General features: G+C 32.6%; 3 protein-coding genes across 4 annotated transcripts in view; 1 reads left to right on the plus strand and 2 right to left on the minus strand.

Annotated features, from left to right (window-relative positions):
- Nucleotides 1–43: 43 nt before the first annotated feature.
- Polr3G (RNA polymerase III subunit G) lies at nt 44–1,138 on the minus strand. The gene is made up of 3 exons (XM_065344443.1): nt 1,064–1,138; nt 413–919; nt 44–344 (listed from the first exon to the last, which is right to left on the minus strand). Exons 2-3 carry the CDS (start codon nt 847–849, stop codon nt 107–109), a joined length of 675 nt encoding a protein of 224 aa, XP_065200515.1. The 5' UTR covers nt 850–919; nt 1,064–1,138; the 3' UTR covers nt 44–106.
- Nucleotides 851–1,525, minus strand: Dph3 (Diphthamide biosynthesis 3). The gene is made up of 3 exons (XM_065348634.1): nt 1,237–1,525; nt 968–1,138; nt 851–919 (listed from the first exon to the last, which is right to left on the minus strand). The coding sequence occupies exons 1-3, from the start codon at nt 1,342–1,344 to the stop codon at nt 851–853; spliced, it is 348 nt and encodes a 115-aa protein (XP_065204706.1). The 5' UTR covers nt 1,345–1,525.
- Nucleotides 1,526–1,900: 375 nt separating this feature from the next.
- Nucleotides 1,901–21,301, plus strand: part of Su(var)3-3 (lysine-specific histone demethylase Su(var)3-3) — a 271,605-nt gene continuing 252,204 nt past the window's right edge. Inside the window, exons 1-11 of one of the 2 annotated variants that reach the window (XM_065344456.1) lie at nt 1,901–2,090; nt 2,345–2,591; nt 2,663–2,796; nt 2,895–3,056; nt 3,140–3,256; nt 3,327–3,515; nt 3,598–3,743; nt 3,845–3,935; nt 4,003–4,134; nt 4,218–4,291; nt 4,935–5,083. In XM_065344456.1, coding sequence (XP_065200528.1) covers nt 2,055–2,090; nt 2,345–2,591; nt 2,663–2,796; nt 2,895–3,056; nt 3,140–3,256; nt 3,327–3,515; nt 3,598–3,743; nt 3,845–3,935; nt 4,003–4,134; nt 4,218–4,291; nt 4,935–5,083 — 1,477 coding nt within the window. In that variant the 5' untranslated portion in view covers nt 1,901–2,054. The remainder of the gene's footprint in view (nt 2,091–2,344; nt 2,592–2,662; nt 2,797–2,894; nt 3,057–3,139; nt 3,257–3,326; nt 3,516–3,597; nt 3,744–3,844; nt 3,936–4,002; nt 4,135–4,217; nt 4,292–4,934; nt 5,084–21,301) is intronic. The other variant, XM_065344457.1, reaches the window with a different exon arrangement.

Genomic DNA, 21,301 nt, shown 5'->3' on the forward strand with positions numbered 1-21,301 from the left:
CAATAGACGTTTGATTGTAATACGTAAATCGAAAACAAATATATCATGAAAAATAATTACTGTAATATTTATAAAAAGAGCAAAGGTAACATGGGTGCGCTTAGAGTTAGTAACATGGCCCTTCATCCAATTCATCATCCTCATCAAGATAGCCTCCTCCATCATCGAAATGATTCATATTATAATCGTTACCATCATCCAATTCATCGTCATCAAACTCATCATTTTCATCATCTTCTAGAAGCTCGTCTGGGTCTTTTTTAATGCCTTCTACTCCTTCCTCTTCCATAGGTAAATCGGTATCTTGTACTTCGACTTTCTCTTTTTCTTCCAATTTATCCAACCTAAAGCGAAACTAGAGATTAATATCATAACTGAGCAAACAATACGAAGAAAAAAAATCGCGACTTACAATGATAAGTTGATGGACGATAGTTTACTTCTTCGGAAATTAGCCAGAAGCTCATTTTGATCCTTTATCTTGCGTTTATTCGTTGGCCGTAACTCTAATGGGAAATAATCCCAGTTGAAATTCAAAGATGTTTTTTTCTCCAAAGTTACTTCTCCTTGCGACTGAAATAACTTCGTATTTTCATCGTTCATTTTCAAATTATATCGCGACGCTTGAAAATACGAAGATAGCCGATTTGTGATATCAATTAACTCGTCGTATTCTTTATCCACGGATAAAGAAGCCGGATAGTGATCCAAGACAGGGTAAGGTGTTGACGCAATTTGTACAACTGGCATTTTGTCAGCTGGATTAAGGTTTAATTGATCCGCTCCAGGAAATGGATTTCCTCTACCAAATCCACCACCACGACCTCTACCCCTTCCTCGACCAGCCATTTTAATTTTTCAGTGTTTCTTTATCTACGTTAATGTTTTTCTGCTTCTCGTTTTCATCAATGAATTGTTCCTGAAACAAAAATCGTAGAATGCAATATCCAGCGCAAAATAGTTTTACTTCAAAATACATAAAATCATCATTAAATGATATCAATAGAAATTTCAACGAACGATAAGCGTAAATAAGAAAGGAAATAATGAAAAGCATCATTACCGGGTCGAAAATCACTTTGATTACCAGCGAACAACTCGGGCATGTTGCTACATCAACTCCAGCTTTCAATTCCTCCTAAAACATAGTTATACGTCCCAAGTTTTCAATATTTCATAACTTCTTTCGATGAAGGATGGAAAGGAAAATTGAAATCGTGCAATACCAAACTATACCTTAGAAATTTGGAATCGATCACCACATGGGCATGGATAGTAATAAGTTTCGTCTTCCTCGTCGTATTCAAAATCCTCTATCTCTACTTCGTCGTGGTAAATTGACATCGAGAAATGTATACTACTGGACACTGATAGAAAAGTGAACTTTATATTAACATTAAAGAAATATCAATATGTAAACTTGAAGTTGCATCATACACAGAGCTTTTCAATGGAAAAATCGTAATCGTACTAATCGTTTTCGTTTCTCAAAATAAAATGAAATCACGCGGTTGTTGTTGTTCTTATCACTCAATTCACTCCACTGTTACCAAAACTTGCAATTCAAAAAAATGTGAACGCATTTTTTTTTTCAATGTAACCGTTTCTACCAAATTTCTACCTATTTACAATTTAAATTCAATTATTACCCACATAACGTCTTTAATTATTAATATTTTAATTGAATTAGATTGAATATTAAAATTGTAACATTTTAAGGTTAATAATATATTAAATTATTTCGTACATGTCTAATTATTGAAAATTAACGCATAGTGAGAAATAGGATGATATCGTTATATTGTCAGTTTTGCGTTACGGTAATGTATCAATTCCAAGATTGCACCTAAAAAATTTTTATGAAAATTAGCTGAAATTTGAAAAAAAACAGAAAGATAAAAAACTGCAGAGACTGGACAGTTTAGTAAACGTCGAGAATTTAATAATTTCGCGGTATTCTCGTTTAAATTTTGTATTTATTCTAGTTTCTATAACGTTTTATATTCAAAGTTTCGACGATATTTTTTACGAAGATCCAATTCGCAATTCTAGTAATGCATTCAACAGCATTAAGAAGGAAAAGACCCAGAGTAAGAAATCGATGTTACTGTTGAATTACTCTTTTACCTATAGCACCATTCAGTATTGATAACAATTATTTTCAAACGAAAAATATTCATCAATTCCTTACTTTAATAAATTTAAAAATATATAATCAACTCAGAAAATTGCTGGGATAATTTCCTGGGGATTTCTTTCCTTAGTTGTGTGGCGTTGCCGCGTTACAACATGAAAAAAATTGATCATATTTTGTTTTGAAAGAATTGTTTGATTACTTTTTCAGATGGAAACGAGTGAAGATGATGTTATTATTATTGACGAGAGTGATTCAACATCCTCTGAACAAACTCCTGAAAAACCACGAAGTGAAAGAAAAATTTTGAACGTTCAGATTCCTAGCGAAAAACCAAGCTCATCATCCGACGAACCTAGCGTAATTTTCATAGGCGATGAATCGGCCGGCGGAAAATCTGAAAAAGAAGAGATCGAAGAAGATGCAGGTTTAGATTCCGAACAAGATGATCCCACTGGTAAACATAATATCTAAAAACTTTACTGTATGTTCACAAAATAATTACTCACATTTTGTGTAATTTTATAGGTTTAGAAGGAGCTGCGTTTCAAAGCCGGCTGCCATACGATAAATTAACTGCTACTGAAGCTCAGTGTTTTCCTGATATTAGTAATGCTGCTCCTCAAACTCAGAAATTATTCCTTCATGTCAGAAATCGATTGGTAAATTTCATACTTAAAATATCATCTTGACTATGTTTCACGTACTAATTTATAATTTTGTTTGTACTTACTCACATTTTTATAAATATTCTGTTTAGCTTCAGTTATGGCTAGATAACCCTAAAATACAACTCGTCGTGGAGAAAGCAATTCAGTTGATTGAACCGCCGTATAATAGTGATGTAGGCTTAGTGCACAGAGTTCACGCTTTCTTGGAACGTCATGGTTATATTAATTTTGGTATATTCAAAAAAACAAAGGTAATGAATTTTTAATAATGATTTTCTTTCTTCACTTTGTGTAAACACTTAAAAATATACGTACATTTCTGCATTATTCCTAGCGTTTAATGGAGAAAAAAGCCGGAAAAGTGATCGTAATCGGAGCAGGAATTGCTGGTTTAGCAGCTGCTCAACAGATGCAGTATTTTGGAATGGAAGTTGTAGTATTGGAAGCCCGAGTACGAATACTTATTTTTTTAAATTCTAATTTTGTAAATTACTGAAAAAAAAATTATTATGAAATAACAGGATCGTGTCGGAGGAAGAATAGCTACTTTCAGAAAAGGTCCTTATATCGCAGATTTAGGTGCTATGGTGTTGACCGGACTCGGTGGCAACCCAATCAACATTTTAGCCAAGCAAATAAACACTAAACTTTACAAAGTCCGTCCAAAATGTCCTTTATATGAAACCAGTGCTGGATTTGGTGTCGCCCAGGTTGGTGTACGATTTACTAAAAGTTATCTTGCATAGCGATATTTTACATTTATTTTAATTGAAATTTTACTAATACTTTCAGCAGGTAGCTAAAGATAAAGATGAAATGGTAGAAAAAGAATTTAATCGTTTATTAGAAGCTACTAGTTATCTATCCCATCATCTTGACTTGAATTATTGTAATGGAGAGCCTGTTTCACTTGGTCAAGCTTTGGAATGGGTTATTAAGTAAGTTTCATTCTGAATATTGTTCAACTTGAAAATTCCACGTATACTCATAGCTAACGATACAAAATCATTCCAATATATTATTTCTTTTCATTATTTAGCTTACAAGAAAAGCATGTCAAAGAAAAACAAGTGCAACATTGGAAAAATGTTATAAGTTTGCAAGAAAAATTGAAAACCAATCAAGGCGAAGTATGCCATTACATGTTATGCTGAAATGTCCATAGAGTTTCTTTTCTCAAACTTATTTGATTTTCAGATGGTGGAAGTTCTGAATAAGTTGGAAAATTTGCGTAAAATATACGTCAAGCTCACTGATATGAAAAAAAGAGATGTCACTCAAGAATTTTCTCTACGGTGTCAAATCAGAAAAATGCAAGCCCATATCAAGGTTTGTAAACCGAATGATGATCGAATTTTTCGAAATTTCTGTATCTTCAAGATGGATTTCAATTCAATTTTCTCATGTTTTAGAATTGGGAACAGCTGAAAAAAGAAGAAGAAGAGATCGAAACGAAACTCAACGATTTAGAAGCTTCTCCCCCTAGGTATGTGATGTCATTTAATAATGATGACCGCTTTAATCAAAACCAAACTTATGCATTGTGGCTAAATAACTTTTTTATCCATTTATTATATCATTGAGAATTTCCGTATGATCCGTTTTTTTGTCTAATATTGACGTAAGATCCGTGATCGCGATGCAAAAAATTCGAATTCTACGGATCTAAAAAAAAAATCATTTTTACTTAAATCAAAAGTCGATTTTTTCCACTTGATGAAATTTAAAAATGAATGAGCAACGATTTGATATCTTTGCATTACAATTCGCTAGAATAGTATCTTCAAATGGAATTTTTTTGGTGATTGTCTGGGCTTTTAAAAATTAAAATATTTGACCAGGAAATATTTATTAAAGTATGATTTCATTTAAAATATTTGGCCACAATTTGCGAAGTTCAAACTTGAAGTTATGATTATTCGAAAAATTACAAAATTTTCAATTTTTCGTGTTGGGTCGTCTTTATTTTTGAGCCTATTTATTTTCAATTTTGATTTTTTTTTTGCCTGATCTACATATAAATGTAGTAAAATTTTTGAAACAAAACCATCAAAATCGGTTCAGTGGGAAAGGTTGGTGAGTCACAAAATTAACATCAAAATATTGATTATCATTATTTTATATTCTAGTGACGTGTACCTGTCATCGAGAGATCGGCAAGTGTTAGATTGGCATTTTGCAAATTTGGAATTTGCTAATGCTACTCCATTGAATAATTTATCATTGAAACATTGGGATCAAGACGACGACTTCGAATTCACCGGAAGCCACTTTACAGGTAGGATTGAAATTCATATTAAGTATGAACATTTTAAATTTTCGTGAAGATAAAATTCCTGTGCCATTCTTCGACCTGAGTGGCTGAATAGCAATCCGTAATGTGATAAGTGCTGATCACAGAGACACAGAGAGATTCATATTCATGAACCTAGAAATTTTATACTTATTTTGTTTATATATCTACCCCAATCCTGCGAGGCTACGACACTTTTGATTTCGTTATATGTTCAAACTGGTGCCCATCTAGAGTATTTTTTGATGTATTTTTTTCTCTCTATTTAAAATAAGTATTTTTCTTCCCGTTAATTCTTCCAAGTGTGAAATGGAAAGATTTTGTGAGTATTGCACGGTTTAATACATATGATACAAAACTTTGTATGAACTGAAACTAGTGATCTGATACTTGTTTTTCGAAAGGATGACCGTTGACTGATTCAGCGTATAACAGTAGGTGTAACACGCTGTATGGAGTTTGTTTTCTGTCTGCTTTCGCCCACGTCTTTTACATTGACGAACAAAAATTCCAATATTATTCTACCAATATTATCATTTCCTCGCTTTTATAATGGTCGTTTAATTGAATGATTACTTCTTTTGATGTTTAATCTCAACCACATTAAACTTTTTCAAAACGCTCCGCATTCGAATTATTGTTCGATGTTCCATTCTCTCTGTTTATTTTTCTTTGTCCATCGTATCTATAAAAACAGCTGGAAAATGCCGAAAAATATCCTCAGTAAATATTCGAAAGAGGAGCTTAAGTTTGGTTGTATTGTTGATGATTTCAAGTGCACCTTATTGGTAATTTGGATTAATCGTATGCTCACTGCTCAGATGTATTTGTAGTTTACAAGTTTTACCTGCCTATTTCGCCATAACCATGAGCTGATGGAAGAGACGCTGTTAATGTTCCGGAATTTTGGAAAAGTTGAAAAATTGAATTGAAATTGAAAATTTTGGGAATGTTTTAAGAGAGAGAGAAAAAAATTGAAAAATTATGTCTACGTAATTATTAAAACACACGCGAACCAAAGAAGAAACAATTTCCATATCATTTCTTTTTTTTCAGCGTGTTTTTTCATACAACAGGAAGGAAAGGTGAACCCTAAGATCCTCTCTGGCGAAGGTATTATTCCCAAGTCCGATGGTTGTATTCGTAGTGTTATCTAAGAAACCTTTATATTTTATAAATCGTAATTAATCACGACGAACATAAAAGGCAACCGCGAAAGAATATCGTAAATTCTATTCACAAGTTGATCTGCGTACGCGAAGCTTGATTTTCATCAAACCTATTTGGTAATCGCATCGATTTTCAATTGTTTTATTGCCCCATAAACTTCGAAGGTCATGATATAAAAACCTCTCACGAATTTATTCGATTTCATCGATTCCAAAACCATACGTACACTTAATTAAGAACCGAATAACCAATGAAAATCATTCCAAACTACTCGACTGATTTTCATAATTCTAAATTTCACACTTTTGTGCTCTTTAATTACCCTCGAGAGATGATCAGCATTATTTCACGTTAAAATAGATACCTACCCTCGCGCACTGCAGTCGAAACCAATCTGAAATCCGTTTTAAAAAATAAGATCTTGGTCCGCACACTGAAGAAAGGTTTTGTTATGAATCAAACGTCGTATGCCGACATCGCTTAAGAAGTCTTCTTATAAAAGGTACCACACACAGAGAAAACCCTACCTATTCACTAGGTTTCGGTACTTCTGGTTTTTTTGAAAAAGGAAGAGGTATCTTTTAATCCTTTTATTATGCATCGGCTACCGTTTTCTAGTATGACCTCGTTTGATTATCTTGTATTTTTGTTGGCATTTGTTGTCAATTTTACGCTTTTTCGTCCTATTTGTTGTATATTTTTGAATGTGTTTACACCGCAGTTTAGTAAAATTTCCAAGTAAACAACATAATAACTATCGCTTTGTTCGAATATTTACCTGTTTTGAAGAAAAAGGCAATACGAAATCTGATTTGTGATATTTTCTTACAAATTTAAACGTTTTATTGAAATATTCAGTGGCCTTTGCGAATTGCAAAATTATCGAATAACGTTTTCCTTAATTGTATTTGCAGTTTTACTTCCACTAAGTTTCATAATCAGTGGTGTGAAAAACAGCATTGTTGGCTGTTCATCCAAAAAGAGACGAACCAAGTGGCCTTTTGACTATTTAATGTGGTTTTACCAAAAATATTTTTTACGCAACGTGCTGTTTTTTAAGGGAGTACTTTATAGTTACAATTTTTATTTCGCCATATAATTGCTTTCGATGATTCACATTATTTTATATAGGTAAGGGGAAAGTTTTGGATAAAATTTATTTTTTATAGAGCGTAGATAAATTCCAAATTTTGATCAATTGTAACTTCCTGAATGAGAAAAAGATGTCATATGGCTTTGATTATGAATTTATTCTTACTTCGTGTAACTTACATATATAATCAAATTCAAATAGGGTGTTTACATATTTATAAGATAAATGACCTGTGAGTAAAAAGTTCTGATATTAAGCTATCGTGTAATTTTTACCTGTATCTACCTACGTCACTCAAATTCAATAGGAAATTCAAAAATGACATTTTAAAAATTTGTCTAATATTTGAAACAAAAAAAAATCATATGGGAAAAAATTCAAAAGGGGGAAGGCCGTAATGAAGCTATTTTGAATCAAGAAGAGCATTTTTGATAATTGTCAAACGTGAGAAAAATGTTGATGTAGGTACCTATTTCGTTTGTAATTTTTACAATTTGTGTTACCAGAACGAGAACGCTAATCTTGCATATCTAATGGGATTGATTTTTCAATTTTTCCAAGAAAATGTTCACAACTTTGGCATCACCATCGTAAAAAAATTTTTCCATCAAGATTCAGTTTGAAAAACTCAAATAAACTGATGATACGACCTACGCCTTTTGTACATTGAATACTGTCGTGTAATCTCTAACTTGGTGTGATCCTTTAATGATCACAGATCTCGTAAAACGAAGTGTGATTTATTCTTCTTGAATTTATAGCTTTTGTTTTATCAATTAAAGAATTGTAGAATTGCGCCTCTAGTATAATTTTAATTGAAAATGTTGGCCGGTCAGCAGTGCGGAATTTCAATTCCATAGCACAAATTGCTTTTACATTTTAAAAATCAGTTATAAAACATTTTTCAATCAACGAATGATATTACCATCATTTATAGTTGTGTTTATCTGCCAATACGGTGTTTGGAAATTAAAACAGAAGCCAAGTTGTTACACCTCTTCTTCCTGATATGCTCAAAGTGCCCTCCATCGCTATCAGCGCCTGTCGATAAATTTATAGCTAATGAAGTATCAGCATCACTTTCTGGACTCAAACTCATTAACCGAATTACGCTTCAACTTCCCCACATTCGAAACGAAAATCGACTCTTGTTTCAAACCGCATCTTTCTTGGGTTTGTTCATCATGGGAAGATCGACGTGCCTTTGGTTCGTTACGTACGAGTAGATACGACTTCTCGACAAATATTGAAAGAATGTATTAGTAATTTCACATTTTTGCAAAAATCTGGTTTCTGTCGGATTTTTACTCGGGACGAGCTTTCGGTATTATGGTAGTCTTGTTGTCGTTGTCATGGAATGAATGTGAAACGACGATCAAGACGTTAACCCGAATAAAATTTATGTATTTGAGTGTTGCTTGCTTGCAAGTTAAGCGTAAACCAATTAAAGCACAGACATATAAGTGCGAATTTGCAGTTGTTACATTTATAACAGGTATTAATGCTGGATAACAAGATTTGTACGCGCTGGCGGCGTTTGAAGTATAATAAAAGAAATTAGATGTCAGGAATGGGTCGGTTATTGGTATGTCTATAAACTGCATTTGGAATCGATGCCATAAAAACGCATCGTAAGTTCTATGTACCTACGCCTTCTCCCTCCTCCATAGTTTCCATTTATAATTAATCGTTGATTATTTGAAGGAAAAAAAAAGAAGAAAATCAATACTAGATCGAAAAGTGCATAAAATTATCGATCGTAATACGTACATAGGTAACTTACGTTTGTCTACTATATTAATGAATTTACATTCATAAAAAGAAAATACCTAACTGATTATCGACTGCATAAGAGCGACATAGCAGCTACTGTCTTGAAAAATATGCCTGTTATCGTCCCTTTTGTAAGTACCAATTAATCAATCAACCGGTTTTTAATAAAAATTATACCGTAGTTCGAAGCGCAGAATTATTTTGATGAGAGAAGCGAACTGCGCCGGGATTGTAATTAAATATGAAAGGAGGTGCGGTATTTTTTAAAAAGTATTTGACAGAAGGTGATGCGGCAAGCAGGCCGGTTGACCGGCGCGCCGCGTGTACGTACTTTATGTCCAACTTACTTGTTCTATTAGCTGGCTAACACGATTTATCACTAATTACACGTTAAATTTGCTTCGGTCTCGATACATCGCACTGTATACGAACCATTTGCAAACTACAAATACATATTCTCATTCTGTATTCTGTCATAACGACGTGATTTATTTGGTGTAAACAGAACTTGAGGAGTTATACCTACGTTAAAGGCATCTAATACGATCACGTTTAATAATGATAAATATCGCAAAATATTACACCTTACAGGCAGTGCTAAAAATATGATTAATATTTGTTATTTCAGTCGTGTTAATAAGATTTCTTTTCCATAAGCTATGTTCTAGGTGACTGCGCGCTGCACGTCTGCAGTTATGTATATGTTCGTTAACTGTATATTGGTACTATACATGTAATTGTATCCCATTGTAAAAAAAAAAAATTGAAGAAATCTGTGAAAAAAAGGTGGAATTTACACATTTCCTAAACGGTGCGGTTACCCGATCTCTATAATTATGCGCTTTTCAACGACAACTATGTCGAAATCGTCGGCATGATGTCGGCATTTTTTTTTTATTTCATTAATTTTAAGCACACGGTGTCACATTACTATCTTTTTAGGTTTCGGTATATACCACAAAAGATATCGAAAGCGCATTTGTTCCGCTATCAAAAGGATTGCGTTTTAATGGGTTTGTTCTTTTTTTTTTCACTAAGTAATCGGATACACGGTCTGATGTTAATGTCTTCATTTGCTTCCTTTTCGGTGGCCGACGAGATTGTAACGTGTGTACGAGGTATTGGTTTCGAAGCGAGTTTATACCTTGCGCTGTACTTTTTGATTAATTTTTTATTTAAGTAAATGCGCCATGAGTGATGGAGTCGATCGTGCGAGATGGAGGTTACTAGATGGTCATGTTTAGTGGAGGAGCTTTCAATAGAGACGAGACGATGAATGAGTCATTTTATGTTTGTCATGAGGGTAGCCTTTTGTGCCGTTTTGATTCGATCGGGATAAACGTGGACTTTCGGTGGTGATAAGTCGGTCAGAGTTGAGGATATAAGTACTTGCAGTCAACTTCTGAAAATATAATGGGAATTAAATGTCACAAATTCTGAAATGTTTTTAAAATGTTTTCTCCGTGTGACCATCAATATAAAATGGACAATCATCCATAAAAATGCACCCCTTCTCTTCAATGCCCCTATCTACATACTTATGGGAATTTGGTTTTAGGAAATTGCTTCCAATTGCTAAACGGGTTCATTTTGGTTTAAAGATGGTATTTTTGATCCTTATAAATCTTGAAAATTTCTAAGCTGGTTAACAAACATATTGAGCTGATAACTTCACAGAGGAAATTATGTGTCCTAAAATTTTTGAAAAAAGCTGGCATTTCCCTGATTAAAGAACCTTTTGGCTAAAAAATTGTAGTCAATACGTCTTGTTTGCGATATAATGGTCTTGGAACGGGTGGGAAGGAGGAGGGTTACGTTAATCAAAATTTTGAAAATCGGCATTTTCTCCATTTTCAAAGTTTTTGTTTCCTTATTGACTCAAGCAGAATGAAGATTTTGTTCTGTGTACCAAAATTTTTTTAAAATTACGAAAACTTGTCTGATTCGGGAATCTGTGATTTAAAAAGTGAAGTAAATACTTACTCCAGTTTGAGAATGAAAGATTCAGAATGACTGGGGAAGAAAGTTAGACTGCTCTTGAAACTGAATAAGGTAGTAATTTTTTATATTTTTAAGTCGGACCTCTCTTCTCAAACCTCCAAAGATTATTTTCCCCTAATGTCTCCAAATATTTTTTTTCACAGTTTTATTCTAAAAAATTGTTGAACCAGGCATATTTTCGCCTTTTTAAAAAATTTTGATGCGTATAAATTTTTACGAGTGTTCCTCGCAAGATTAAAATTATTCGTGCATTTTTTGGTTTTTGGATAAAAGAAGTCAGTGCAATTCCAAAATGTAATCGAATTGTTAAAATATTGGTGCTAATTTTCTGAATTTTTCAGGCATTTAACCCCTGGAACTGGCGGAGTCTATTAACTTATTGGTATATTGAAATTTTGAAAAATTTGTGATTTTAAAAATGACTCGCGAAAGTAGTAAAAAAAAATCATAAAATTTTGACCAAATTTCTATAAAAATACCTAGTAACATTATAAGAAAAAAAGGAGGTAAATAAAATCACACCTCATTTAAAGAAAATTTGAAATTATACTCAATCAATCATGTTTGGGGTTGCATAGGGCAGAAGTCAGTTGGACATCATAAACTCTTGAAAATTATATGCCTCCGCTTCTCCGCCTTTCAGCCCCAAGGGCCTTGTAAATTCTTCAAATGAGTCTTTTTTTGAGAAGAATTTTTTAATTAGACCGCTATTTCTTTTTAAATCATAAAAACACAAAGTTACTCGCTATAGTTATTACTGAATATTTTTGAGCTATAGAATTGCAGTGACGGTATAATTAATTCGATTACTCTGACTCAGCGAAAACTAAAACTTCTATTCCAATATCAAAAAGAATTTAAAGTCATGAAAAATATCATATTACGATATTTCGTACGGAACTGAGATACATATTTTTTGGAATCTTTGAAATTGACGAAAATTAACTAAAGATGCTTCGATAAATACGATTCAGGAAAAATATGAGGTGAACGTGTTGCCCATTTGTTGAATTGAAGGGGCAAAGTTTTTGAATGAAAAATGTCTGTAAGTAGAGGTAGCTAGAGGTACCTAAAATTTTCAGGATATTGGAAAGGAAGGGAGGGGGAGTAAGAGAGGAACGTTGCGCCTATAATGATTGTTGTTTGAAAAATCAAAAATAAACTTCCACAAAATGCTGAGATGAATTTTTAGAACATAGATAAGTGTTTTTGAGGGTATTTATGATTTATGAGTATTTATCCATTCTTGAAATGATTTTTTTGGGTAAAAATTCAAGGAAAGCTTGTTTACAAAAAATTCAAAAATTTTATCATTTTTTTAAAAATAATAAGTGAACTTGAAAAAAGGCATAGTTTGTTCGAATTAGAAATTTGTATCCCCAAAAATTTTCAAAATGAGTGAGAGGGAGGAGAGAAGTATCCCTGTTTTAAAAAACATTAGGTAAGTGCTTACATGTACAAAATATAAACTTACAAAAAAATATTGAGATCCTTTCAGAACATTTAGAAAATTTTTGAGGGTGTTGATTCATTTTTGAAACATTGTTTCGACTAAAAATTTCAAAAAAAAACTTTTTTACAAAATGTTGATAAATGTTATTTATTCATTCATTTATTATTATTATTTATTTATTTTTATTTATTTATTTTTTTAGAAAAAATGACTTTGAATATGAACTTTTACATCTCCTGTAGTAATATATTGTTTCCTTTTTCATCTTATAAATATTTTACGTTTACATTATACTTCCATAGAATATCCGCGAACCCAGTGGTTCTTTGTTTGACCAACCTAGCTTCTTTTTTTTCTTTGCACTGCGTAAAATATCCTAAGGATGTGGTTGTTTAAACAATGTGTGGTCGTTGGCGATGATATTTATTGCATATTTACTGGATACTAATGCGCGCCATATAATGGGCATTGTTTTTTTATGTATTTACACGGTGCTCCCAAGTGCAAATTTAGTCATTGTTCGTCGTGTACGCGTAGTAACTGGACCGAATGCATTTTCAACCTTTATTTTTATACCTATTAGCTTCGGAAGTCGTGATAACGTGTTTTCTACACGTGTTTAAATCTTCGATATGGCTTTGGCGAAGTTTAGCGTGCCGAAGTATGCAAAAAGGTTATGGGTAAAATTTGAATTTTTTTAACGCTGTAACGGTCGTTTAAATGTTTCATTATTTTCTATTAGAACATACGAGTATTCTTTTATCACGCTTCCAAGTGCAAATAAGTAGTCTTCTGGCTTACCCGCTACCTATTTTCACTTATTATATAGGTAAGTACATAGGTGAAATACCGGAAAAAGTGAAAATGTAGGTACGTATTTTCATGAAAAATCAGTATTTCATCTCTGATCTTGAGAGGGGAGAATTGATGTAAGGGGAAGTAGATTGAGCTACTTTAGAGCAATAAGAGTAAAAAAAATTGAGCAAATTTTTTCTTATAAATTTTTTAAATCTTATTCAATTGCCAAGAACTTCTTGACAATCGAATCGAATAGAATTTTGATTTTTAGCCAAGTATCGCTGAAGAATTTCACATACATAAGTATCAGTTCAGCATCCTTTTGCGAAATGGTACAGCGAAATTCTCGCACGTAAAATGTTATACATATCTAATATATCATTCATACTCGTACTTTTGAATCGAAGCTCTATAAGTAGCTTTCGTATATAACAAAAAAACAAGAAATGGGCGGTACATTGAGAAACAATCCGTGCATTATTTCAATAGCAAAGGCGTTTCGTTGGTGTCAAACAGACATAAATTTATAACGCGTACAGTTTTAACGAAACTCCGGCGCGCTTGACCGTATGCTATACAAATACTTCTATGCATATGTAAGTGTGTTACGTACCAGGTAGAGCCGCGGACCTCCGTTCACGAGGTACCGGGTTCAAACCCAGCTACAGAGGCAAGCTTGTGCGTGTAATTAAAAATCTTTCGTGCAATTATCAACATTACACGCCAAGTACTGGGGGACTACCAGTTATTAGCCGAGCTAACAGATAATGCACGCCATCTGTTAGCAGAATCAAAAAGCTGAAACTGGTTCGAGCGTCTATAGAGGTCAACACTGAGGAGCTCAGGGTTTCTAAACTACCCGGCTAGCTCCAAGGTGCTTGTGTAGATGTCACTAGTAAGCAACGGGAAACTACTAGTGGAAGCTCAAAAATAAATTCCCATGAGATACGTCATCAACGCGATAGAGGCAACACCAACATAAAGGATGTTAGCCCAAATACCCAATTCGGCATAAGGGTACGCGTTGATTTGTACGCGATACCACCACGAGCGGTTATACGACTCGATGATGATGATAGGTAATATGTAAGTACAACACAGGATGCTTACATATGAGCACAAAATTACAAACTGAAAAAAAAAAAAATTAGAAGTTTCAAAGTTGCATATATAGTAATTTTATATACAGGAGCTTGAAGCTCCCAAATTGGTTCAAATATGACATAAATATGAAAAAATTAAATTGTTACACTATCAATTTTGGATAACTCATTTCTAGTCTTATTTTCGACTTAGTAGGTATCATATCGCTTCGAAGGGGCATTACTGTGTGAAATGCAAAAAAAAATTGATAAGAAACACTTTTGAAATTTTTGCATGAGTGTTACTTCGATAAAATATTAGAAATGCCATAATTTCTTTTTTTGGACTTTCCAACATTTATGGTAAGTGAGAAAAAAATGGCAATCAGCACTTTAAAATGTCACGAATAAGTTTTTTTTTAGTGTAGGCATTTTTTTTTCGTACAAAACCAAGGGTTCTCCCGAAAGTTAACCTGAGAAAATTTAAGTGTATTCCAAATCCATTTAGTTTATCTATTTCATGTCTCAAGTTGCATACATTAGCTTTATATGTAGTTTGGTTTACAACGTTGTCACAATATGCTCAAAAATGTCTCCCAAGCATGTACTTTTCTACTTTTCGTCACCCTGCACTTCCTTTCCCTCGGTGCATAATTCATCAAAAGATTTCCATCTATTATTTTCCATTTTTTTGTATATTATGTTCTCGCATAATATACCACACAAGTGTGTTTCTCACATTGATGTTATCTTTTTGTGACTCCAGTGTTCGTAAAAATTATAATAAGACTGAAAATAGATGGGTATGATTTTTTTTTGCACGAATCGTTGGCTATACGGTCCCGTATGTTCAAATAATACGAGTATGAAAAATAATCTAGATTGAAAGAAACGCGTACGAAAGTTTAAGAAATTGTATGAAAATTCATTTAAAATATGAGAAATGACAAATTACAGACATTTTTTCACAGAGCAAAAATTCACAAGGGAACCACACTAGATTGAAAATTGATTTAAAAGAAGATTGGATTGAATCAAAGCAAAATTTTCAGTCTTTTTAATGGATTTTTAAAAAGTTTGTGTGAACATTTCTGAGTCTAGGTATTGAATTTGACAACTCTTGAAAAAAAAAGTAGTTTAATCAGTTCAGAATTAGAGCTTTCAATCGAGATCATTTCATCAACTTATTTTGCTAATTGTTTTTTTTTGTTTTTATTTTAAAAATCAGGTGTGTAAAGTGGAAAACTCATTAAATTATCAAGAAACAACGAAATTTTCAAATTTTATCAAAACTACCAAATTCAGAAAATGTATTGGTCAAGTAAATTTTCATTTTTATAGTAAAATCGCGAAGTACCTGTCTGACAGTCGAACGATTCAATGCAAATTTAAACGATTGCAGAATCAGAATTTCTTGAGTTTGACACTCGCTTGAACATAAAATTTAAAAAATTGAAAGTTATTTTTTTACAAAACTTGTCCAATTCTCAGAATATGTGAGTTATGTATGCTGCTTTACGCGAAATCATAAACGTCAAGATTTCTATAATCATTACATCATGGTACGCACGTACATGAGCATTCTGAATTTTGAAGGGAAAAAAATCACGCTGAATTGTCGTCTCGCCCTCACTTCAAAATCCAGACATATAAACTAAAAACTATAAATTTTCAACCACGACCGTATACGATGGTATTACAGTGTCACGTCATGTCATATTAGTGAGTTGTGACTTTGTAACTATTTCGTACCTCATAGGTACGTAATTACTTTTCATTGCACGCGAGTACCTAGCACTTGGAAGCATAATTTACTCACTATGCGATAGGTATCCTGCATCTATAGCATTCAAAGGTATAATATACCGGCTTACAGTAGCCATTTCATCCACGATATTGCGTGCTTTATCTTGCAACTTCGCGTCTTGGGTTCTTTGCGTTGGCGACTTCAAGTTCAAGTGGTAAATTTCTCATTTGCTACTTCGGCGCGTCGAGTCTCCGTCTTCTATATAATTATTTTATACAGGGAACCTCCTAACTCGTCGAAACACAGTTTTTTCTCTCTCCTTGTTACAAATCTAGCCAAAACCCTTCGAAGGAATAGAAATGTCGATCCAATTTCATCAACAATTTAGCATCTTGTTATAAAAAATTATACCAATAGGTAATAACATCTTTCGAATTTAATGTCACGGTTGGTTTTCTTTTACCTACATATAGGTATCTGGTGTAGGTATTACTCTGTCTATAGTACCTAGTGATGTAATTCTCAATCGCACCTGACTCTTGTTATAAATCAATGATTATAATTAAAACCCTAAATATAAAAACAAGTACCTATATGTCTTGTACGCGCGTAGAAACAAAAAGATACCTGTTACCTACGTGTAGGTATATGTATATGCACAAAGGCTCACAGAACCTTATAAAATATTAGCATAAGTATAGGTTTGATCGGTTAACCTTCTACACACATTTGCCTTGTTAACTAAATGACTGAATGTATCACGCTTTTCCACCACGTGTCCAGCTTTCGGAAAGGAAATGAATGTACCTGCATTTTTTCCCCAGGTGAGGGTTTGTACGTTACAATTTTTTTGATATAAAGGAGTAATTTTCTCATCTTGAAAAATTAGAGGAAAAACATTTTTTGAAAACAGATCGAGACGTCTGGCCTTTGAAAAAAAAAATCAAAATTCGCAACATTGTACATATTTTGCCTAAAAATGGACTCAAATATTGCAATAATAATTACAGCCTTCCGTCTCTTCAATTTTAAAAGTTAGGTGTTTCGTGGTCTCAAAAATATTAATTTTATAATACCTACTTTGGTGTATTTTTTAAAAATTAATTGTGTTTCAATTTCAAAAAATTGGTGATTGTTATGATATTGCTTTTACACAAAACTCAACTAGTTACCTATGTCATTATAGATTTTCAAAAAAACTGTAGTCTATGAAGGAAAGAAATTGTTTTGCATAAAATTTCTTTTTAAAAAAATGAACATAGGCAGTATCATCACAAATTTTAACAACGTGTCTTATTTTTAGAAGGTCAAAAAATTTGAGAGAACTGATTTCAAAACAAGAATTTTGTTATTTCGAAAATTATTTTCTCGATATAAGATTAAATTTTTCAAAAAACTTTTTGCTTTATGGAAAATTTAGTTTAAAAAAATACGTAGGTATACCTATTAAAACATGATTACCTAGTAGGTAATTGAAAAATATCTTTCTCATAAAGTTTTTGTTTTGGGATAAAAGAAGGTAGCCGATTCAAAATACATACGTTCAAATTTTCCATATTCTGAAAAAAAACTGAGAGTTTTGAATTTTGAAATTTTGTAGGAACTTATGTTCAAACGATTGAATTCATCAAGGATGGTTTAATATCCTAATTTCAATAATACACTCATATATTTTTCAACTTTTTTCGATTTTGTGACTTAATGAAAAAGAGAAAGGGACGGGGATGCAGATCAAAGATGATAATAAAAGGTACTTTTTGAGATTGTATGAACATCCAAACAAAATTTTGGAAATTGCATTCAAAATTTAAAATTTAAAATTTTTCTTTCTAAGAAAACGTAAAAAAAATTCTAAAACTCATTTTTTTGAAACTTGTTATTTGATTTTTATCCTTTGAAAATTTCAGTTTTGAAATTGAAAAAATGAAAATAAAATGTGTGATCTAACGAGCGAACCTTTCGGTCACTCAATCTCCGTTTTGGCTTACCAGTATTATTTTCATGAAGGTTGATTGGGTCTACCCAAACTTTTCAAAGTGGCTTTTGATTAAAAAAAAATTAAATATCTGTTTAGAGAGGCTCAATTTTAACATAAGATAAAGACAATGATGTTTTTGATCACCGAATTTTTTCAATAAAATTCCCAAAAATCTAAAAATGTGCGATTGAGCTGCTATAATTTTGAGAATCTTTTATTTTTCTGAACTATATTCTACTCGTAATTACCCAACTTGTTTTGAGAATCAATTTCGACATGAATGTAAGACGTTTCGTTTCGATGTTTTACGTTTTTTGAAAAATTGACCTCGCCCTCCCCTAAAAAAAAAAAAAAATTTCTCACTCAGATGCACTGATCATTTATATGTAGTAAGTACATATTTTCATCTGTTTAAATGAAAAATAAATTATGTTTTTATTTTGTCTTGCCTTCCTATTTCTTTGAGAGGAAAATTACAACTTCTTCGTTTTTTGAAAATTTTTCATGTTTGATAAGCTGTGTAGGAAAACTTTCAAGTACTCGTATGACGATAAACTACTGTTTTTGGTACATCCATTGAAGCTCTTCTAGCCTTGATAAATAGTATTAATGGACTTCGTTTTTGAGAGAATATTTAGGAATGACTCATCTTCAACTTTTGAAAAAAATGATAATGAAAAATTGTTTCTACTCCTATGCATCTCATACGAGTCAATATAAGCCAATTTTGAGAGGGCTTTTCTGCCTGGACCAAGCTGCTGTATATTAGGTATACTTTGTGAATATACGACTTGAAATTTTTCAAGGACATGAGTGAAATTTTCTTTCGAGCAACCGGTTTCAGTACACTATTTCTCTTCCCTAATGAGAAAAATTTCCCATTAATTTCATAAGGGCGGCTTGTGTCTTACAAATAATTGCTGATTATACGTTCAAATGCATCCGGTTTCATCCCCTGGCTGTGCAGCCGCCATGTTTGTATTGGGCGTTAGAAAGGGCGGAGCGGGCGCAAGCTGTTTGAAGCACCTGGCGCGGTTTCTTTTTCCATTTTAATACCTATAGTCGCTATGCCAATCTCATCACTCGCTTAGCAAACGATCCGACGACAAGTTAATTGACTGTTTCACGCCAGAACTTTTTTTCCATTCATTTCGATTTCATCGTTCTCGAGGATGATTGCAAACATGGTTAGTTACTTCCAATTTCAATGTGTCAGTTTACTCGCAGAAAATCTCGTAATTTACGTTTTTTTCTTCTTTCTCACCTCTTGCAAAATGAATTGAGAACTATTTGCACGTCGTGTAATTTGCTGGGAAGCGAGTTACGTGTATTGGGTGAATAATGACGTGTGATTTCTACATATTTATCAACGATGAATTGGAAAATTATTGAGTGATCTTTAAGGCATCTAAGAGTGTTTGACTGCTTCGTGGTAATCGTATTTGTTTTCAGTTTACACGATGAATGATTTTGGTGGTTTTTCAAGGGAGGTAATTTTGGATGTCTGCATTAGACTATCATAGCGTTTACCTGTGTAGCTCAAATTATGTAGGTATATTGTAGCATACGATAAACACGAACTCGTCAGTGTACATACCTCGTAGTTTGTATTCTACCGCAGGTCAGTTTCGGAATACGTGGATTAAATCATATTTCTTAAATTTCTTAAAATCCAATAAACCAATCGATATATCGGATCATCATGCACATGAGGTATCCCAAAATGACCTAATATACCTACACCTGCATAAAGATGGAAAGAAAATACACATATACAAGACGTCTACAAAATCAAAACCGTTGTCTTGGCCAGAACAAGCAGTTAGTCTTATTTATGACCAAACTAGGTATTAAATTATCTGCTGATTTAGGGTTGCCTCCCTGCAATTACTCCGACATTATCTGACTTCGCTCTTGTTGTTAATTTGGACTAAGTTCAATTCGTGATCGTACTTTCCTATAATTTACAACTCCCCGCCAAACTTCCTCTCCTATTTACCAAGAACTATACTATGGTATTATTTCTATAGCGTTATAGAATGAAAGAAATCTTCAGACGCGCGCCTACTTCAGTCTATACGCGTCTACAATATGTTTATTTTGTTCGATATTACTATCGATCATAAAGTTCATTTTTAATATTAGGTCGTTATTGTATTACTAGTAAGAAGGTAAAAAAAAAAGTTTTGTACCGACTGATTCATAAGTAAACAATCTTTTCCATTTTTGTGGCTCGTTCTATTGTTGGTAATTGTGGATGAATATAAAAGAATGTAATTTGCGGTTTCTGTGTACCTAATTGAAGTATGTAATTTTGAACAAACAAATTATCGATGTGTATTTTACTAATTTGTTTCAAATTATTAAAAAAATTTGGGAACATTTTTAGGCTAAAAATGATGCATAGGTTGCAATTTGCCAGCAAATACAGAGAAAAATGAAAGGAATATTCCATCTCAACTTCTCTCAATAAAAAAAAAGACCAAGTAATATATACTGAAAAATTATAAAAACTATTCATTTTTTCAGCTGAGATGATAATTTTTTGAAAATTTGTGCAGTTTTTACAGTTTCCGTTTTCTTGTCTTTTAATTTCAATTTCTTTAATGTCCATATATAACATCCTGACCTACCCTCTGAATTATTTGCGTAAATTAGGACTCGATTCAACCTCTCAAATTCATATTCGCTCTTTCTTTCTTTTCCTGAAGCATTGGAGGGATAAAAGAATAGTCAGAAATGGTTACCTCCGATTAGAACGAATCTTTGTCTACATCATTTTACTGAAAGAAGTTGATGAAGCTGCTGTTTCAAAATATGTAAAAATGAAAATTCCAAGTACTTATATAATTTGAAAAAATTGGTGAGGTTATAAAACAGTGAAAAATTAAGTATTTAAAAAATTAAGATTTTCAAAATAATGAACTTCCAATTGAATTTTTTCAGTTTTTGAAAAAAAAAATTAAAGGAGCAAAGTCAGTAACGTTATTATTGATCAACATTTTTTTCTTCGTCTTTAAAAGATAGATATCCACACCGAAATCATATTAAAACTTTTCATATTCAGAATTCTTTAAATTATTGCCCCTTAAATTCTCTTACTTCACA

Source organism: Planococcus citri, chromosome 1 (assembly GCF_950023065.1).
Source record: "Planococcus citri chromosome 1, ihPlaCitr1.1, whole genome shotgun sequence".
NCBI classification, from domain to species: Eukaryota; Metazoa; Arthropoda; class Insecta; order Hemiptera; family Pseudococcidae; genus Planococcus; species Planococcus citri.